Source organism: Apostichopus japonicus, chromosome 19 (assembly GCF_037975245.1).
Source record: "Apostichopus japonicus isolate 1M-3 chromosome 19, ASM3797524v1, whole genome shotgun sequence".
NCBI classification, from domain to species: domain Eukaryota; kingdom Metazoa; phylum Echinodermata; class Holothuroidea; order Aspidochirotida; family Stichopodidae; genus Apostichopus; species Apostichopus japonicus.
In genome coordinates, this window is record NC_092579.1 from 18,940,961 (window position 1) to 18,963,954 (window position 22,994).

The 22,994-nt window shown below is 36.4% G+C and overlaps 1 protein-coding gene across 1 annotated transcript in view; it reads left to right on the forward strand.

Moving 5' to 3' along the window:
- Positions 1-19,552, forward strand: part of LOC139959932 (netrin-1-like) — a 62,045-nt gene extending 42,493 nt beyond the window's left edge. Inside the window, exons 4-6 of the mRNA XM_071957875.1 lie at positions 2,038-2,082; positions 13,238-13,300; positions 16,502-19,552. Coding sequence (XP_071813976.1) covers positions 2,038-2,082; positions 13,238-13,300; positions 16,502-16,824 — 431 coding nt within the window. The 3' untranslated portion in view covers positions 16,825-19,552. The remainder of the gene's footprint in view (positions 1-2,037; positions 2,083-13,237; positions 13,301-16,501) is intronic.
- Positions 19,553-22,994: the final 3,442 nt, after the last annotated feature.

A 22,994-nucleotide genomic window follows, 5' to 3' on the forward strand; every position in this document is an offset into this window, starting at 1 on the left:
TGCTACAACTTTGGTCTATCCTATCGCTCATTCAGTCCTGAGTTTATACCGAAGTATTGGTGACTTTCATCACGTTCTGCTAGCGATTCTTGTTAACTTGCCCAGATGCTTTCTTTCCACCCTTGCCTCGCCCCCCCCCCCCCCCCCCCCACCACCTTTCATTTCATTCGAAAAGCTAAATGAGGAAACTGTTTTATAAAGCAGTCAGATTTTATACTGTGGGTTTAAACCTCCCCTCAGGCTCAATCTGTAACAATCAAAACTTTTGGATTTGCCAGATCTCGAGCATGGTTATGAACTCGGTATCGTCTCCGAAGGGGTCACGATTCGCAAGACTAGCGAGTTTCCACGGAGACGATAATCTCATAACATAACATGCCGACTGTAATCCAAAACTACCAGAGGGATGGCTTGCCTATCAAGCTTCCTTCTCAAGAAACCCGGTCGGGAATAAGGCGAGGGGGAATTGGCTCTCATCGTCTGCCAAAGATTTGCATCCTTTTCCTTGAAGATGTCTTTGTCAAAATTGTAAATTTATACAAAACAGCTATTTACACAGAGTTGAATTTCACACAGTCTCTGAATTTAATTTTATTATTAATTACGATTGGAGCTTTGGACAGAATTCTAGCTCTCTGTGTTTTTTTTTTCCTACTTCTTCTGGTTTTGGTTGGAATTGTTAGTATTTTTTTTGCATGTGCTGAATGATAGAAAAGAAAACAAGAGTAAAGGATGAGAAAATGAAAGAGAAAGAGACAGATGGAAGAACCAAATTGAATTTCGAACCATTCTGACAATTTACTTCCCGCTTAAAATTTCGAAGGTTATAGCTCAAAAAAATAAATAAATCGGAAATGAATAAAAGAAAAACATTTATCACACTCTATCTATACTTTACCCTGCTTTAAAATTGTTTAATAATTTTCTATTTAATGTACCAAATGCAAAAATAGTTTGTATTTAGATCCTCCTGCAAGCAGGAACTCGCGAAGAAGCCTCATTGGCTTATCAAAGCCGCAAGCTGACCAAAGTCAGTCTCTAACATTCATATTTATGATTATGAATTGTCAATTGTCAACAACTCTGTAACTGGACGACATACATTAATCTAGGAATGACTCAAACCGGGGACCTTATGATTGGAAGGCACCGGCGTTAACCACTGAGCTAAACACTCCTAGTTTGGAAATTTCTTGTAACTTTAGGCACACTAAAATGTGGCAACAATTGTATACTGATCTTTTTTCTCCTTCTTTTGATGGTTTAAAAATATTGCCTTCTAAATGTGCTAAAAATTCAAATGTATCTCCTCGGATGTAATTTTCACTCATTTTAGCGTTTGATTTTCCTAATAGTTGACCAAGTGTCAAAAGATGCCGGGGGGGGGGGGGGGGGAAGGGAGGGATGAGGAATTTCAGAATCTCCATGAAATCCTTTTGAAAACTTAAATTTGGAGGGTTGATAATGAATGATTTTTCTTTAATAGGAGACTCTATATTGTGTCCCGGCTTTGCTGGAATTACTATAGCATTGAAACTTATGGATACACCAGTTAAATTTAACAGTTTTATTTAACTTGTAACGTTGTAACAATGTTTGCTATTTTCACCTTTGGGGTCAATGTAAATAAGCTCTACGTAAGCATGCCTTTAATTTTATACTAACAACTTAGTTTTCAACACTTGTGCAAGACTCACTTTACTAATTAATGCCAGGAAGAGACATGACACCAAACATTTTCTTCCATGTGTATGACATAGATGCTTACCATATGAACAACCTTCCCCCCCCCTCTCTCTACCCCATCACTACCCTACCATTCCCCATCCCATCCCATCCATAACCCCTCTCTTTCAGGGCAAAATCTGTCTGGAAGATATCAATAGTTACTAACTTGCCATAATGAAAGGATTTCAAATTGATGTCTTATTGACTAAAATGAAAATTAATTTTCTGGAGAGTTTTATCTATTCATGTCATCTACATATCATTTGAATTAATATTCTTTTCTTTTCTACTTTTCAATTGTTACTTCAGAAATCCCTACTCCATCAATCCCTGGCACCTCTCAAGAAAATGGAGGTAAGTACATTGATTTGCATATTTAATGCATAAGAGGGGGTGTCAAGGGTCAGATGGCGTTGGAAATTTGCATAATGATACAATAAGGATTCTTAAGCTTTTGCATATTAATTTTTTTTTTATCATCATCATTGTTGGAATAAAATATTTTGATTTACCTGCAAGCTTACATCTAATATCTAAATATAAACTTTTCTTTATGTTTATTCCTGGATTATTGATTGCCTTTCCAAACTCTCTCTCTATCTCTCTTTTTGCTTGAGTCATAATGAGAATGTTTAAGACAGACACCTTTATAATTTTTTTCCATGAAATTGTCTTTTTTTAGAACTCCAATTGAAAGTGGCCTTTAAAGGATGAATACTTTGTTGTTTATAATAAAGGGAAAAGAGTGTTCCTTGTTCATCTCTGTGGTAGTGAAGTTATTTTTGGTGAAACATTTCAAATTGTTGTACCAGATAGCAAAAAGCAAAATATATTATTTTATAATGGAAGTTCACAGAAGTTTTGATGGCATTATTGCCATGAGATAACCAAATTATGAATGGCACACTATTCAAATATAGATTATAATTAAATTGGATAAATTTTGCACTTTTTATAGGTAAGTTTCATAATTTGTAATATTTTTTTGGCTCCACTCATCACTTGAATGAAATTTATTTATTTGTTTTGTTTATTAATTTGTTTTATCACAAAAAAAAATTACAATGTGAAGGGAAGTCTTCTATAAAGCCTGAATTGGCTTAACAGAGTAGAAGACTCCCTGGTAAAAAGAAGAAAGAAAAATATAATATTAATATTATATTATGTAATATAAGTTTATATACTTTTATATAATATTATATAATTTTATAATATATATATATATATATTATATGATATTAAAATAAACATAAAAAAATTATTAATCAGTATCTAGCCAGTTTAAGCTGTTGGTTTTCTTCAAGTAAAAGAACCTACATCCTCAGGATTTGATAGTAATATGTAGGAGTTCTGGTTGTAGACTGCAGCTAATGATAAATACAGAATACATACTCTTTAAGTTATTAAGTTGTGAAGAAAAAGACAAACTGTCTAACAGGGCCACCGAAGGTGAGTAGACAATTGCATGCTGGGAAATCAGGCAGGAATGCCGATTGAATCAGATAAAATAACACCACCGTTTCCTGTTCTGTTGGAAGAGAAACTCCATAAAACTCTCGGTATTCATTGAGGAGAAAGAATTGTCAGAAATCTTTACACAAGGCTATATCCCTGTGGACTAACTTTCACTTTTTATGTCCACCACTTATGAAATAAAAAAAAATCATATTTTATATGAGAAGTATATTTTGGGAAAGACATACCAGGAAATTATTGGTGGGGTGGCATTTGGCTCACAGGGGTTTAACTTTATACATCTATACAGCTCTTCTTTGTGAAACTGAAATAGACTGGTGGTTTATGAATAGATAACTTTTCTAAAGTTAGGTTAAATTTTGATAATCAGAAATGCCCCCTAAAATAGGCTACCAAAAAAAGGAAAAAAAAGAATGAAATAAGAAAAGAGATGAAAGAGAAACTAAGGAAGAAAGAGAGAAATTAAGACTATAAAGCAAGAAAGGAAATTGGCTGACAATTATGAGAAAGTGAATTTACGAGAATGTGGTACACGTGGATAGCCCAAGACAGGAATAGTACGTGGGCTTACAGTTTATTGTTAGTGGGATAGAAAAGGTTATCCAGTGGTCAAAATGTGGGTGATGTGGTAATTTTAATAAATAATAAAGAGCCCCTGCAATTATGACAGGTGCTTCATAAATATATATGCAGAGATTTGATAACCGTCTTTAAATAAAATAAAATCAGAAAATCAGAAAAAAAAAAAAAAAATCCTTTTTTAAATCTGGCAATTTAAAATTTAAACCTGCTCTGTTCCCCCCCCCCCCCACATTTGCCCCTCTTACCTAGTTTTATTTTCCTTAATACAATTTTTGTTCTCTCCATCGTTACTGATTGCGATCAATTTTGTTTTTATGCGAGATTAGGTTCCACACCGGCCACTGTATAATCGTGACAATTTGTCAGCGGGAATGCTTCCTTATTATTTTGTAAAATTTGGGTAAAATTACCCTTGATTTTAATTTAACTTTTGGATTGTAGTTTGGTAGTGATGAAGATTTATGATGGTTGATGCTAGGGCTTTCGTGCAGATGTGACTTCAGTTCCTGCATCAACATGTTTTAAGGGAGACCGGAAAGTGGGAAGAACACCCGTTGGGTTGAGGATGCAGGTGACCTGGAAGGTGGGTGGGGGTGGGGGGGGTGGGGGACTGGGAAAAAAATCACATGCTGACAGTAATAAAGTAAATTTAAAGTCTTGCTTCAGTATTACAATGAGAAGGGGAAGGGGGGGAGGGGGAGGAGACAGGGATAGGGGAGAAGACTAAAAAGAGCCACCAGCGTTCTCCCTACCATAATTTAGCATGCAGGACAAGGGTCCACAGGGAGACCCTCTTTGGCCTTTTGTGTCATAAATGAATCTGTCTATTTGCACTTGTCGAGTCGAGATATACTCTCTTCAGACGAAAGTTTTACTGAGATACCCGGGTGGTCCGGGTTTTCTGTTCCTTTGGTCTGCTGTAGGTACAAGCGGTGATGGGCGGAAGCATTTTATAAGCATTTTATATGACATTCACTCTGTTTACAGGAAATCTGTCAGAACAGATTTGTATCTGAACGGTATCGAGGTATTTGTTTTGGCATTGTCATTCTACCCCTATCGCTAGGAATGCGTCCAACCCCCACCCCCCCCATCTATCGATCCCTCACATTTAGACTTCTTTACGTCCCTTCTGATTCCTTCTTCATCTGAACTGTATTGTCAGTCAACATATGCAACTTTGAAAAAAGTTAAATACTTTGCCCTATCTTCTCATTCACCCATCCCAAAACTGCTGAAGGGGTCATAGAAATTGTCAAACTCCCCCTGCAGCCCTGTCTCTCTCGAGAAAGTCGACCGACTAAGAGACTACGTTCCTGTTGTGAAGATCAATAGCCTACAGGGTTTGTTTCGCTATGATTCTTTCAATGAGAAGGGAACAGTCGATTTGTATCGCCGACCGGCGATCATCTACACAAGGATATCACCTCAAAATTGAACATCTTTCATCTTCATAAATATAACACTTTTTTTTTACCCCGTTTGGCATAAAAGGCAGTATTTTTAATCTGGAAAAATGAGCAGAAAAGGATATGTTTGTGTGTTTACAAGAGGAAAAAAGGGCAGCGGAGATGAATATACCTCACTGTTTTCAGTTAATATTAAGAACTTTAATCTTAGGGGTGTTTACATTTGCCAGATCAATTTAATAGGCTTTATGAATATTGCTTATCATACGAGAAAAAGAAGGCCAAAAAAAAAAAAGAGAAGAAAAATGGGGCAAGTTGACAGTGTTCTTAGGAATCACTATTTTTTCGATAATAAACTCCACGTCGTGCTGGTCATATATCGGTATGATATATGTCTCATGTTTTGATTAATTCTTTGTCATTTTTATACTGAGTGTAATTCCTCCCCTATGGTAAAAAGTGACATACACTAGTACAGTACCTGCCTCTAACACCTTTAAAACTTCAAAATAAAATAAAACTGTAAGCAAACTGCTTATCCACTAGAGAGCCTGTGTAGGAGAATGTGTAAAAGTAAGTTGGCCTGACGTTTCGAACTTATATATCCAAATCAGAAGCAGTTTGAAATCTCTGTTTCATAATTATTCTCATCGTGAGAGGAATCCTTTTAATTGGGCAGGATTGAATCTTCCGAAAGCGTGGGAGAAATTTCCTATCAATTTTTTTTTCGAGGGGCAACTCAAAAGTGAAAAGAGGTACAGATGATCCCTATAATGGTCATAAGTATAAATGTTCCCCCTCCTCTCCCCCTCCCACCCCCTTCCCCTGAATATGCTATAAAGTGTGAGGATGTTCGCTCATACTTCATCAAGCATTTTTACTCCCACTATTAAAAGTAGTGATTCTCACTAAGAGCTTTAATTGTCTATTTTAATAATTATGAAAGGCTGGGAATAAATTTGGATGATCAGCTGTGAGGATCGTACATTTTGAAAAACGTCAAAACAATTTCCAGCATGCTTAAAATTTCCGAGTGAATATAACTGAAGACCTTTTAAAGAAAGTCAATATTAAATTCGACTGAAATACAGTCGTGAAAATGTTTTAAAGTTATTTCTAACTAGGACTCCAGACATTTCTACTATAGAGTCCGTCTGTGGATGATTTAATGGTAGACTATACAATTTACAATTGCAATTTTAAATTATGTGGAAGGTGGTTATTTAAGCTGTTCCCAGATCTGCCTAAGAAACTAAACAACATCAAAGTCATGCGGTAAAGGAAAAACCATCAATTCGCTTTTAAATATATTTAATAAGATGTAAATTAATTCATTAAGCAATCCTCTATAAGGTCATGATGTCTGATTGATTAATGAATTATTCATTGGGAGAAATGCTTTGAAATCGCTTAGAAGTGAGATTACTTCGTCGAGCAGGTTCTGTAGTAGCACTTAACATTTAAAATGCTCACTTAGAAAAAAGGAAAAAAAAAAAAATAGTGGGAAGGAGGCTTTCGTTTCAGGCAAGGAACATGGCAACAACAAGACGTGACACCCGATTGCACTTGTTGAGAAATACCAACAGCTGAACTAATGTAAAGCTGTCTGAAGCTATTGGGACACAGATTCTTTGCTGTATGATGTTTGAAGGAACTGAGAAATTGCACAGCAGGGTGAAAACTAGATCACACAATTTGTCATCTTCCTGGTGAATCCCTGAGTGTAACAGTGATCTAGTTATTCCATTGTCGAAGAGAACTTACACAGCTTAGGCTGACATGGAAACCTGTGTATTATGTAGTGACGATGTTTAGCTTGATCAATCTGTTCCTTTCCAGGAAGGGCTTGGTGAATGTAAAACTGTCTGGACTGCGATATGAAAAGGGGTTGTTATTTTAACGTTCTGTACAATAGTGATTTCACGACTAGACAGATCTTGTCTTAATTCTTGGGTTTAAAGTTTGAGCCCTGAAGGAGGTTTTTTTTTGGATACAGTGGAGGAATCCATAGCTTGTCCCATTTTAAATGGGTATACCAGACTGGTAAAAACAAAATGATGCTTCTGATGTGAATTATACATGAGATGAATCTAGGTTGCCTTTATCTGCGAGCAAGGAATGAACTTTACAAGACAATCACATCTTATGTTCACGATGTTTCTCTATGAACAGATAAAACTTGAAATTATTCAGGAAACTTTTTTAAGGATAGTAGATTAAAGAAAAAAACAAAAACAAAGAAAAGAGACCAAAACAACAAAACAAAGTAGAGAGCAAAAAGAAATATAGTCCAAAAAATCCAAAGTACAAAGTGGCAAAATAATATATTCAGTTACCTATTATAAATTTATATACAACCTGCTTCTGTGATAATTACTTGTGAGTACAATGCAGCCTTCCATTTAATACCAATGTTACATTAATCGGAGTGATTGATGAAAAGTCTATTCCACATCAGTAAATATTTACAGCTACAGATCATTTTTTCTGTCTCTGCTAGTAAAGCTAGTTTCTTGGTTTCAGATAATCCGTAAGAACAGAATAATGGCAAGTGAGGTAATGATAGGGTGGAACCACAATAATAGAGCCACACTCCAGAAAGCACACTGGTAGAGAAATCTGTGGTCGGGCCTTTAGGGTATCTACAAAATACTGTCCTTCAAGTGAAAAGCCATTCCCAGTAAAACTCAAAAAGTTTTTAAGTGGTTTTGTTGATAAAGTCCTTTTTTTTCAATTTTTGTTTGTTTGTTTAGTCAACTCTGCAATTATAACTCAACTCAGCAACGATGGGAATTTTTTTTTTTTTAAAGTCAATTTTTTAATTGCGTCGTCATCTTTTCATTACGGTCATTGACTCATTTAACTGTAATTGACTTATAATTTTATACGGACGTCAACCGATGAATTAGGTACTTTAATTGAGGTCGTTTGGGTTTATTGAAGAATTCTAATAATACACAGGTTGGGATCGACAAGTAGGCTTTACTTCTACCTTAAGTGATGCAATTGGTGCTTTTGCTTAATAGCCCATTGAAGTATATATATATATATATATATAAATAAACAACATAAAAAAAACCCAGTGACAATGCTGTACCTCCACGCACACAGTATAACATGAAAAAAGTCTATCCTAGTTCTGATTTATCCCATAGAAACCACTGGAAACAGATTTAGGAAATGAAATTATCACCCAGTATTTTAAAATGATAACAAATTGATACATGTCAATGGGTCATCATATCATCCCATCTACTTCCAACAAACTTTGACAAGATTGTGAGCGCTTTCATGCAATCGTGTTATTTCAGTTCAGAGATCCTTTTAAGAGTGTAGATCATGCAATTAGTAAAAATAATGATAGCGCCCTTTGTTGAAGAAAAACGGATCAGGGGCAGGGGTTAGGGTTTGTGGGGTAGGTCAGGGGTTAAGGTTGGTGGGGTAGGTCAGGGGTTAAGGTTGGTGGGGTAGGTCAGGGGTTAAGGTTGGTGGGATTGGGCAGGGGATAGCGTTGGTGGGATATGGCAGGAGTAGGGTTGGTGGGATAGGGTTGGTGGGGTAGGGTTGGTGGGGTACGGCAGGGGTTAGGGTTGATGGGAAATGGCTTGGGATGGTTTTGATATGTTCTGATAATAAAGACAAGACTGCCATCAGGGATACAATATTCATGTTACATAACCAAATGGTATTAGTAAAAAAATTAAAATAGTATAAAAGAAATATTGAGGTGACTAATTCCAGACTTGCATACAATATGAAAGCGGCTTTTGAGACTAAGATAGGTCATTCTGTCCTCTTGTCTGTCGTTAACCGTTACACCAGTTAACAGGTGGGGTTTATGTGGTCAGTTTGTCCCAGGCCACATTTCTAGAATCAATAATCTAAAAAAAAGGGAGAAAAAAAAGTTGAAGAAAAATTTTACCAATGTGATGAAAGAAAACAAGTTACAAATCTATTAACAGCTTGTAAAATTGCATGATAAGATATAATTTGTGGGATGAAAATATTTCAATTGAAACAATAACTTGAATTGATATCTAAGATATTTTGTGGATTAACAGCCAAAAATGACCTCAAATCAATGAGAAAAGTATGTCACATACCCCATAAGATTTGAGCTATATATAACTCTAAATTGGGGCTCCCTCTTTTCAGGTACAAGTTGTGGCAAGCATATCCCAAAAGAGAACTCCCTTGTAGGAGTTCAATCCCTGCTACAAGGTGCTCATAGGTGATCATGTATGTGGGTCGACTTTTTACAGAATATGGCTTTCTGCTATGAAAGTGGGCCACATCTTCCCTTGAACTGTGCAAATTTATGGGTAACGATTTCATAGGCAGACTAGTTACTTTATCTTTCACAGTTTTCATACTGTACCAAGGGCGGCGGAAGCACTTTTAATCTGGGGGGGGGGCACCGATATCAAAGGGCACTTTGTAGAAATTCGATTGGACTGATGCAGCCTATATTTAGTACCCTTTATAACTCTTATTGTATTATCTTATTTGTGTATACACATCACTCCATCAACGCCCCCCCCCCCCCTCAAGGAAAATATGTATACTAGCACTGCAATATCCAATGTGCAAATTGGGAAACAAGGAACAAGTTTTCTTTTGAGACAAAATGAGGTAAAATCATGCTATTTGCTAATGTAGGAATCTTCCGAATTAGAGTTTATTTCTTGTTAATATCTTAACTAATTTTTTTCCATTCAAAATAGCTTTGAGTTTGACCCACAGAAATTCATTAAAAGTCAGGGGCGTAGCCAGGATTTGCAAAGTTGTATGCACGACTATCTGAGCGGAGCGCCACCATCGGTTGGCGCGGAGCGTACTAGAAATTTTTTGGTTTTTCAAACCCCTCAGATGGCCGGAAACGGCCCTTCCCGAGTGTTCATTCTCGTTCCCTGGCCTCTTGCTAACTTGAGACACCTCAATTTTTATGTAGAAAAAGGGCACATTTTTAACCTGGGGAAAAGTGGGGGGGCACGTGCCCCCCCGGTTCTGCCGCCCTTGTACTGTACCCTTTAATTGCACTTCATTTCCCCACGCAAGCAATCCCTCCTCCCCCCAACCTCCTGTAATGAGATGGAAAATCCACCTTTGTGTGATTGGATGTAATTCACATCACAAAAGTTAGGAAGGCACTAGATTATTTAGGATAAATTTGTAATTACCCACTGTCACCAAATGAGGCTTTGTTTTAAGATCCATGAAGAAGATATGCAGGGATGTGTCTGGTTTCCTAAAATGTAGAAGAGAAAATTTGAAGACTCAAAAATTAAGAACAAAAGTGACTGGCTTCCTCGCCAGAAAAAAAAAGTGAAAATCATTGGCTTTCAAAGCCGCAAGCTGACCGAAGTCAGTCTCTTAGATTCATATTTAATGTCCATGATTATGAATTGTCAACAACTCTGTAATTGGACGACATACATTAATCTTGGAGTGACTCGAACCGGGGACCTTATGATTGGAAGGCACCGGCGTTAACCACTGAGCTAACACTCCTGACATGACTCTCTGTGTTTGATTGCCAATTTCTGGTAATATTTTCAAATCTAAAAAATAAATTTCCCAAAACAAAATTGCAAAGATCAAAGCGATAAAGACATCCTCCATCTTTATTCCAGCAAATTTTGGCCAACAGTGTGTAATTAAAGATTCCATGTAAAAAATATGAAATGTAAATTTAGAAACTTACTTTCATCATTACATGTTTTAAAGTTTGGACCTTTATAAGTGATTAAAAGTTCTACCCATGGATCTGTCTGTCTGTGACATTTTGCCTCACATTGTTTTATCCATTGGAACAGTGCTATGAAAACATTTGTACCAGCCTCTTTTTTCTTCCTTTCTTCCCTCCACTATTAAATGTTATGAATTAATGGAAATTTCTCATTAAATTTTGTGATTTAGTTATGAACTAGGTGAGAGTCTTGTTGAAAGCTCATGGTGAGTGCATTAGAAGAGATTTGAAGTGGGTTTTTAAAACGTGATGGATTCGAGATGTAAGGCTGTTTCAAAAATCTTTCAGAGAGTAATGACCTGTGAGGGGATTGCCAACTATTATTACTACTTTGATTATGGTACAGTGACTTTCTGGGTGGAAACTGAGTAAAGTTTTGGTATTGTAAGTCATGACAAATTGGTGGTGAAAGCTAATAGGCTGGACAGTTTCTAAGAAAGTGGGTATCCCTTATTGCTGCTGCAAATGTAACTAGGTCAATATTGTGATTTGTCCTATTAACATGTGGCAGTGTTTGCTGATAGTACTTTGGGAAGCCAACAAGGTCAAAAAGTCTGTTGGGTCAATGACATCATGGTGGGAGTGAGGTTCAGATTAAACAGAAGTTCAAAAACTATAACTTGTTGAATAAGTTTGAAAGAATCACTGCAGCTATATTTAAGCAACTTTTTGTTTTTTGCAAGGATATGGGATGGGGAAGCAAACCTCTGAGTTTTTGATAACCGATTAACCATGCCAAGAATTAACCGGCTAACCATCAAAATTGAGCTGGTTATCCATCGTCTAGTCGAGGGTCTTAGTGATCCTTTCTCCAGATTTTTTTTGCCGATGTCAATCATTCTGAAACATTTTGAGCGCAAGAGCACATCTTTTTGTTCTTTAACTGATTTATTTTCCATGGTGGGGGAAGGGATATGGTGACCCCTTCATCTCCTCATCCCCCCACCCTGGGGAATGACCATGGATGAATTTGTTTATGAAACAAAGTTTACAAATAAACAAAAACAGATAAAATAAGAGAAAAAATAACTAAATAAAGAACAAAAATAATTTTTCTTTTGAAAGATGATTCTTGAAAGACGATGTACTTAAAATTCTCTCAGCTTCATTGGGATGTTAAACCCCAAGGACATCAGTTATACTTATACAACGATAGTGTTAGCATAGATACTATGGTTATATTGAGTAGTCAAATATATGAAAAAAATAGTAAAACTGGAGAAACCACAGATCCAGTTCAATACTGTTTCTTGGAAAGTACCAGATTTCACACATACTAGGTGTTTTCTCTCAGGCAAAATGTGGTTCAAAGATAATAAGGCAGAGTTTCAAAACTTTTGTACTCATATTTCATTCCAAATTATTCTTTTTGCAAAATAAGGTTTGAATTTGTGGTTTACTGGTTTCAGTTGTTCAGGGAATATATTGTTATTCCTAGTTTGTAAATGTGGAAAAAATGGTGTCTATATGCACACTCTTTTTAATTTTACAACTACAAAGTATATTTGTATTTTTATGTATCTGTATGATTTATACCTTGGTCGTTATGCTTTTTTAGGGGGAAGGAAATATTTCTGAACACATAAATTTCCATGTGATTCTAAACTTTAACAGTACGCCCCCCCTTCCCCTTTCCTCTACTCTCCTCCTCCTCTGTTCCTCTTACTTCATTATCTCACCCATCCCAACACCGATAAACTTACAGGAAGCTTTCATTCTCTTGGCATATCCCTTGATGCTGTATTATTCTTCAATTCTAACAGTCTGTACTTTTTAGTATATACATTTCCACAATCTGCAAGCCATGTGTTTTACCCATTACAAAATGACTGTATTTAGGGGAGATTTGTGTTCTTGTTAAAAAGAAATCCCAAGTTTGACCTGTGGCTAAATTTGAATCACTTAAACATCAAATTGGATCATCAGATGAAAATTGACGTCCACGGTTGTTATGCAAAACATGCTTGTAGCAAGTCTGGGGGCTTTTATTTGTTTGCTCGTCCGTCTGAGAACAGAAATCGAGAAAGTTCAAAGGAAATGGCAATTTTGTTCTGATATAGACCCCATTACTATCCACTCTCTAAATCTGTTAAATCCATCTCGTATAATAGCGGCAAAATCACATGGCTTTGTTGGGACTTTTTTTTTTTTTGGTGGCAAAATAACTTCAGGGGAATTGGCCTTAGTTTATAGGAGGTTGTCTGTCAGAGGGTGGCTTATAATGGCCCCTAAGTTGCAAAAACAGTTTGAGGAAACTAAACCTTAAACTTGCAAATCTCTTTCTGTTTTCCAGCTTCTTGTCCGGCATCCTGTAACAGGCGGTTGACCCAGTCGAAATTCTGTGAGAAGCCATTTGGTGAGTAAATGTTTTATTATATTGACAATTTGTTATTGGTTGCTAATATCTGTTAACTATGGATTGTTTTATTGGCTAATATGATGAGTGACTCACCAAGCAGCACTGTAGGTGTGAAGTGATCTAGCTAGGTGCAATATGCTTTCGGTATGTTATCAATCGAGTACCATTTTATTAAAGCTTCTACCGAATTAACTGTATGGAGTTTAGTTTGTGCTATCAAAGGGACGAGAAAGTGAAGTAAATTTAACAGAAGCTATCTTCAGCTAAGATTTTGTTCCTTACTGAGTTTTCTGTTACCATGGAAACTTGTGAAATTTAAGATTTTAAGCTTCTACCGGTTTTACTGTATGGAGTTTAGCTTTAGTATCAAAGGGACGAGAAAGTGAAGTAAATTTAACAGAAGCTATCTTCAGCTAAGATTTTGTTCCTTACTCAGTTTTCTGTTACCATGGAAACTTGTGAAATTTAAGATTTTAAGCTTCTACCGGTTTTACTGTATGGAGTTTAGCTTTAGTATCAAAGGGACGAGAAAGTGAAGTTATAATTTAACAGAAGCCAACTTCAGCTGAGGTTTCGTTCCTTACTCAGTTTCTGTTACCATGGAAACTTGTGAACGTAAAGATTGTCACATAACATTATGTACCATACGCAAATAAATAAGCCAAAACTTTATGCTTAAAGTCTTAAAGTTTGAAAAGATGCTTTTAAAGCTGCCTCAAAATATATGCTAACAAGTCAAATATGCTAAAAAACAGTCAGATGAAAAAAGATAAAAAACTTGCAAACATTTCCCCATCTTAAACATTATGATAGTAAATATATCGTACTTCAATAGCACCCATCAATGTTTGAGAATGATTTGGATGATCATCATGCAGTAAAGTATTCTGATAATATCTACAACTCTTTGGCGGGCTAAATTTGAGGGCTTTTACTAGTGTTGCCACCAGCTTGCTATAGTACAAAGGGTGGGCTGGTTATCTGTCACTCCTACAGCCTGTAGCATTTGTTATCTGCATTTGAAATCCTTAAGTGGTAAATCCTATTCCACCAATTTGACAACAACTGTAGCTGAAAAGAAGAACAGCAAAAAGAAACCAAAACAGAAAGAGAAACATGGACCAATCAGAAGTGTGTGTTTACCGGCAGATTGTTCATAGCCCCACAAACAACTAATGTCTTGATCTCTATTGAAATACTTTGTAGTCTCATTATTAAACTAAAGGGGCTTACCAGGTATCGGCCCAATTTCTCTCCCCCCCCCCCTTCAAAATTGTCATCGGAATTTGTAAGCCCCTCAGGCCTCCCAAGATAGTATTGTCTGCTTCACAATGATGTTACACTAACCCTATCATGTTCTTTGGGCCATAAAAATGTAATTCCACCGAATGTAAGCTTGTGACGGCTATTTTGGCATTGTCGAGAAGCAACAAAGCCCTGCCTCGGGTTAAACCTATTCTCCAGGACAATAGCTGCGTATGCACATAGACGATCAACCACTTGAAGGATAATTTTGTTTTAGAACCATTTCTTCTCTCAAAAAGCTTTCAAACAGCTGGAAAGAAAATGTTCCAATTTAGAGGGGAGGAGGAGGAGAAGGAGGAGGGGCTTGGAGAAAATTAAAAGAGAGAGAGAGAAAAAGAAAAAGAAACGAGTTAAATGATGGCCTTTCATTTCAAGAAAGATCAGTAAATACAGCTTGTTCAGTGGGGGACCACATACCACCAAGGTTGTGATTAACAGAGCTGGACAAACAGATCGGTCTCCATGATTCATAGATTCTGAGCAAAAAGAGGGGATGGGTGTTCATTCCCCCTCTAAGAGACCCCTTAACAACCTCTTATGGGTCATGAGTAACCACTTGTCCAGCCATTGTCTCCCTTCAGAGGACTCTGTCAAATAAACTGCAACTGTTTTTTTTTCATCGCTGATTGAACTCCTAATAAAGCACTTGTCAATGCTTTGGATGAGCACCAGAAAAAAAAGTATTTAGAGCACATGTTTCTTGGGGGGCTGTGAATATGTCCAAACATGTCTTGCATCCTCTTATGCTCTTTTGAGTCTTTTGGGGGCTTGATGCTTGAAGTAGGTGATTCTGAGAAGTGGATTCGTGGTCAGAGATGTATTAAAAGGGGGGCAGAAAGAGAGGTATTAACAGGGGGGCAGAAGAGAGGGTAATATTATATGACTCAGCAACCGAGGAGCAACGGTTCCTTGAAGACAAATTTTGTTATAGCAAAAGCACCGTTGTCCATTTAACGTATGTTTGATTACTTATGAGGATGTGAGCAAAGTGAAACTCGAAATGTTCCTCTGGCATGCGAGATGGGGTATATCCAAGAAAGGATGGGTGGGCAGGGGGAAGAGGTAAGGGATGGTGAAGAGAAGATAACGTTGTTGAAGGAATAAAACATGGCTGATTATAAAAAACATACAGATTATGTTTACTCGTCCAAATCTCAGGTACCGAGTTAAAAAAAAAAAAAAAAAAACATGCAAAAAGTTGAAAACTAAAAAATGTCATGAAAGATTTCATCCTACACAGCCTGGCTGCAGGATGATGCAGCCCATCTCCATGGTAACATATGACACAATGCCTATATAGAAAGCTTAAAAATTGAGTGAATAAACATGGAGATTGTGGCAAGACATTAGCCATGTCTATACTTCCCTGTCACCTTTTCCAGAGAAAGGGACCAAGCCAAAATGTTCAAAACTTTTGTTGTCAGGTACATGATCACCACAAGTATACTATCCATGGGCTTTTGTGTACACTTGAGGGAGGTGCCCAGGATATAGGGTGAATAATAATTATATGCTAGAGTCGTTCAGCTTCTTTCAGTTTTTATGCTGGGATGAATAAGGGTTCTTCCAAAGTGAATAATGGGGAAGTAAAAAATGGTATGTTTTGAATTGTTTTCAGAACAAAATACAGTGTTATACATGGCATATGGCAAAATAAAGTTGTAAATAAAATAATAAAAAAATTAAGAAAAAGAAATTAAGAAAAAAAAATTAAGAAAGAAAAGTTGGGTGGAGGGGGGGGTGTAGACATTTCCCAAAGCTGTCTCTCCCACTTAAGAAAAAATGTGAGTTTTGTGAGGGAAGCTCTCAGAGTTTTAATTGGGAAACTTGATAAGGCTATATCTGTTCCTTAAACGTTATGATTGTTTTTTCTTTTCTTTTCATTTTCATTAGCAATTCAAGCTGAAGTTTTATCAAGACAGACTGTCGGAGACTTTGTGAAGTTTTTAATAGATGTCAAGCAGATATACAAGAGCAGTTATAAGAAGCGAATTCGTAAAGGGAGGAACCAGTTCGTTTATGTCCCAAAGAAGGATCTGAGATGTAAATGTCCAAAGCTACGATTGAATAACATTTACTTAATCATAGGGGACGACAATGGCGGCGCAAACAACAACCAGTTGATGGTCGACCGAAGCGGTCTGGCTCTCAAGTGGCGAACACTATCGGGAAGGAAAGTTGCAGGTTACCAGGACCAAAGGTGTGGCCGAAACTAGGCAGTGATGAAACAGTTGTCTGAAAGTGCTCGGTTGCCAGGTGCAAAATTGCAGGATGAAAACATTGCAATTAATTGGATGTGGAAGTTACACAAATTCATGAAAATTGTGGTGTAGGAGGAATTAACTGAGGGAAGAGATAAACTTTGTATTAATTCGAAACTGACTCTGAAGATCGGAAGAGATGCTATCAATAAAAGGGAAAATTATTTTGAAAGATAGGGGAAGCATTTTGTACAAAGAGACATTATCGAAGAGATAAACTACAGCTTACTATGTATGACCTTTTGTTATTAGTATTTATGAACACAACAAGCCAGTGCTAATATATGAGGTTTCAAGAAAAGTTGAGAACTTTTGGGAATACAAGAAAAAGTTTGTCAAAGTATTTCATAACCAAAGCTTGAAGAAGAAAACATTTTAAAACAAGAAGTAACGACGTGGTAATGTTCAACGATTTCATGTTGTTTGTTTTGAAGAGTGCCAAATGACGAAAAGAAAAGAAAAAAGATGAAGAAACAACAAGATGAAGGAAAAATATGAATATGAAAAGTAGAGACAAAAGTTACGAATAATTGATGAGGGTCGGCCAATGCATCCTGGAAAGATGTTAATGAAAGATTATTTTACCACCAGTAAATTAAAGCAGCGACTATTTTTTCAAGCTCATTGCTAAATATCGATCATTTTATTCTATTTTATTTTTGTGGACAAATTGAGTGCAGTTCAAGCATTTTTGTTGTTGTTGATACTTTGTAAAGGCTAATATAAAGACGGCTAATAAACAATCATAGTCATAATATTAACGATTTGTAAATAATAATAATAATAACATAATAATATGTATTTATATATAGAGACATGTTGAAACTATATATGATGGTAATGTGCTATGTAAATACATGCAGTTGGGTTGATAAATTTTTTGCAGGGGATTTATGGCTCTATCAAGGGAAGTTTCAGGGTGGTAACACATACCATGTTACTCTGATGAAATGAAAACATTACCAACATCTTGGTTAGATCACAATAACATATGAAAAGATCTTGTTAAGGGTAGATTAAGCAATAGGCCATAACTGGCTTTGCATGTAAAAATTGAAGTGTAGGTTTATTTTTTTGGCATCAGTTAAGGTTGAGTATCAGCTAAAATAATTCTCCCATTGACAATCTTGAGGGGGTGGTGTGGGGGGAGGGGTGGTTGGGGGTGGAGCAGGAGGGGGAGCAAGGCTGGGCTGGGCTTGAGGGTTTAGTCGTATTTGTGACAATAATTTTGTCAAGAGCATTTTCCTATTTATGTGTTAAGCTAGGGTTGATTAAAATTTGCTTGTAAAATGAAGGGCAAAGTTAGTCCAAGCAGTAACGTTCTACTTTTTTTATTCTTAATTCATCAAAGATGACACATTCTTTATTTTTTTTGGTCAGACGGTTGATTATGTGCCCTCAGAAGAGACTCGATCTTTGTGAATAATATCTCCTTTCTTTTGTTGAATTTTATTTTTTGGGAAAAAGAACCTCATTCATCTTAAAAATTTGACAAACTAAAAAAGGTTATGGTACACTAAGTTTTTGTTTAATTAGACCTATTGCTTTTTTGCAAACAGTTTATTACATCCGTTTGATTTTTTTCTCTCCAGCTAATCATGCCTATATGGTTTAATTATGACACAAGGACAGGACTATGACAGATTCAAAACACAAGGATGACGTAATTTATTTAAAATTCACGGTACTTTATTATACTCTGCCATCAAGGCAGAAGCAATTTATACGAAATATGCATCCAATTGTTGGATGCGAATGATTGGCCAGAGGTACTCAAACACCAGATACTTTCCACCATGTAAAGATTGGTTACATTGGGAGTTACATTATGGTATATATGAGAGTCATGAATGATTAGTTTTAATGGATAAGTAGAGACAATATTAGTCTTGATAAATTGTAGTCCAAGGATAATAACGAAAATTTGAGTGTAGTATCATGTTTTGATTGCTGTTTACCAAGCTATAGCTTATTTTTTTTTTTTATTGTCGTCCGGGTTTTCAGAGTATTCAGCTCAAAATATGTTAGTTCTCTTGAATGGAGGGGGGGAAGGGGGGGGCTGTGTAGAGAAATCCAGCCCCTTTTAATATATTAGACTCTGATGTTCAAAGAGTCATTTTATCAACTGGAAAAACTATTATTAGTAGAAAGATGCAACCTGCACCCAAAAACTGTCTAACAGTTACATTTTTCCCGTCAATATACATTTTCATTCTCATAGGGTTATGAGGGTCTATGGAGGATTCATTTTCTTAGAGTTTACACTTTGGAAAAATTGAATTTCGGTAAACTGACTTTTGGGTGTCTTACATTACGTGCGATGTTGTCTTCACTTTGATTAATTATCTTTCCGTATGAATGGGTAAATAGGCATGGGCTATTTTATTGGCTTCACCACCGGGCTTGACTGTGGTGTTTCACCATGGGGCGTCACCATGTAAAACAGGTGAGGCACATGCTGTCGTCATGACAATGAGAGCTAGGAGAGTCACCATGGAAACTGTGAAGTGTTGTTTTTGTTGCCTGAATTATACATCATGAAAATGAGAATACATGATATCTATCCCATGTTTTCCTTGGCCTCTTAATTTACCTCATAATCTTGGGCTGTAGCCACCCTGACTCCACTATTTTATCAGGGCTGATCGTGTAACACCCCTAATATTCAAAGTGGGGGTTGCCACCAATTTTAGGCCTCCCCCCCAAAAAAAAACAATTAATGGGATGGTTACCAAAAAGACAAATTCTAGTTCAGTCATGGACATATAGTATTGTATGATTTATAATTTAACTACATTCAAGCAGTATATAAAAGTTCCATGTAGTCTATTCTAGTCAGATTGCAACCATACTGTTGTGCTTACATTTTACAAGCTTCTAAGAAAAGCTGTGCAAACTTTTGACATCTATTTATCAACATCTTTACATTATGACTAACTGGAGATCTTCAGAGTCAGATGTTTGCGATAAAGTTACGGAGGATTTTCTTATTTTTTCTCTCGTTCAACAGTTGATGCGGGAGCGTTCTACTCTCAGCGTCTCCGATGGGTTTTGTTTAATTAAAACAAGAAACTGTCAGCCCTCCCGGGGCTAAACGGCTTCCTCTATGAGTGATGTAAAGAGACAAGTAGTTTTGCATAAGATTCTTGATTTGCGTTAGCAAGGAGCGAGCACTCCAATTAAACTCTTGCTCTCTCGAAACAATCCACTGCAGCCTTGTAAAATGTTCTTGCAGTGCGCGTCCCGGATTGAAGTCATCGAAAATGAAAATGTGGGTACCCGGAGGGTTGGAAGAGACGTTGGTAATATGCCTCGTTTTATTTTTTCCCCTAGTTCTTTATAGAACGGAAGTGTTCGGTTGAGATGTTCGGGCCACATAGTGATGTTCACGGCTCGTTGCATAGAAATATGTGCAAGTATCAGCCAATAAATTTTGTGAGTAGCTCCTCATGTGTACGAAAAAAACATGGTAATTATGTACAGCCTCGGTGACATATGCCTTCATCTGTTGACACTTTTTCAGCTCTATTTGAAGTTCATTTAGAGGAGAAAGTGTTTGGTAGACAATTTTTTATGCAGGATTGGAAATAGGATGGTTTGCAAATGAAAGGGAATAAAAGGAAAGGGGGAGGGAGGGATGGGGGGGGGAAGGATTGTTGTAGAGAATGGGGAGGTAAGGGTGAATTACAGAACTGGGTGTGTCAAAGGCTGAAATCATTGTGAATGCATTTTAAGTTGTGAATGCCTCGATGCATGGAATACACTGATTTCTGAATCATAATTTAGACATGAAGTAAAGCAATTAAAAATTGAAACAATAAAAACAGGACCATTTCCTTTGCATTTCTTTCTTCTTCTGGAAGCCATTATTTAATATATACCAAAGCAGTGTCACCGTTTCTCAATTTCTGTTTTCTTTTTCACGTTTTTAAGTTTTTTCACTTTAGTTAAAAGTATAAAATTTCATTTCTTTTCTTTTGGACTTCCTCAGGTATTGAGTGATTCTGTTCTAAGAAATCGAATACCTGCAAATATTTGCTATGCATCATGCCCTTATTGGTTTTCGTTTCAAGATTTCAGTGATATTGTGATTTATTTTTGATTTTTAAGTGTGCAAAACGAGGACCAGAATGAAATTTGTACATATATGAGTGTAAAAAATTTTCAGTCGTGTTCTTATTGACAAAATGAATGTACAAGAATTAAAAAAAAAAATTAAATAAATACAAAGAAAACCTAAACAAAGAACGATATTCTTTTGTAATTTTTATGTGCATTGTCTGTTTCAATGTGATTCCTTCTAGTGTTGTATATATATATATATATATATATACAAGGGCGGCGGAAGCACTTTTAATCTGGGGGGGGGGCACCAACGTCGAAGGGCACTTTGCAGAAATTCAATTGGACTGATGCAGCCTGATATTTAGTACCCTTTATAACTCTTATTGTATTATCATATTTGCGTATACACATCACTCCATCAACGCCACCCCCCCCCCCTCAAGGAAACAATGCATACTAGCACTGCAGTATCTAATGTGCAAATTGGGAAACAAGGAAAAAGACAAAATGAGGTGAAATCATTATAAAGTCCAAGTCCCTGCACACGCGATCGATACATGCATGAAAGCAAATGAAATATGCCAAAATACTGAAAGAAAAGTAATTTTCTATGTGTTTTTCAATGGTTAAACTGATATTATTATGATCATTATTATTGTAACGACTTTCCCAATAATTATAACCAATTTGGAAGGGTTATAACACGGCAAATGATTGTATGTTATTGGCATGCGATGTAATAACCAACGCATGCCTATATGATATGCACATTAACATGTTGAACGCGCGCGTAGCGCACACAAAATTTTGGTAATATTTTTCGGGCAAGTCGTTACAGCCCCCCCAAATCAAATTGGGCTCCTACGGCTGTGGTAGTAAACATTTAAAACTAACCGAAATATTTCATTCGACGTGGGTTTCGCTTTGTAAACTCTTTTTTTATTTAGAAATTTTAATGTAGAAAAAGGGCACATTTTTAATCTGAGGAAAAGTGGGGGGGCACGTGCCCCCCCGGTTCCGCCGCCCTTGTATGTATATATATATATATATATATACATATATATATATATATATATAGGCAAAAGCAGAGAAATAAGATGACTCATAATTGACAAATAAGGAGTACTAACTGTTATCGAAAATATATATATTCCAATTTTCAGTCCCCCTGGGACCTTTGTCAGTAATACTTGGCAGTGGAAACATATATTTATGTATTTATAAATAAATATATCAATACATATATGTATGTATTTTTAGATCCTCCTGCAAGCAGGAAGTCGCGAAGAAGCCACCATTGGCTTATCAAAGCCGCAAGCTGACCGAAGTCAGTCTCTTAGATTCATATTTAATGTCCATGATTATGAATTGTCAACAACTCTGTAACTGGACAACATACATTAATCTTGGAGTGACTCGAACTGGAGACCTTATGATTGAAAGGCACCACCACTGAGCTAACACTCCTAATATATTTCCTTATATATTTTAAATGAGTTTGGTAATGAGTTGGACAATTCAACGCAGCCTCCATTGGGATTTTACCCTGGGCTTCCAAATATCTTCTCTATATGTTTATATATTTGCCTGGTAGCTGTTTCTTACACCTTTTAAACACTGACCAGCTGAACTGGCTCAGTTTATTATCTTCTGTTTAAGTACTCTTGTTACTTATGTCACTAGGCCATCCATAAAACAAAATAAAACACAAACATGTGAAAAAAGCAGTTCACTGTTGTTCATGCACACAAAGGTAGCAATTTATTTCATATTTCACAACAAGTGTATTGAAGTTTTCCTTCTGGCCACAAAACACAACTATTACCAAAAGTTATTCAAAAAGACAACCCATGCCTTTGTCAAATATGATATTTAATATAGTATCTACTGCTTCATGTGCCTGTATAAAATTGCCATGAAAAAAAAAATGGCTGTTGGTTAGGATCAGGATGAATTGTTGTATTGCATTCATCACTGCATGTGACAAGAGGAATGGATTTAATGTTCAGAATAATATACACGATTAACCGGGTAGATCATATAAAGAGTCTCTTTGTCTC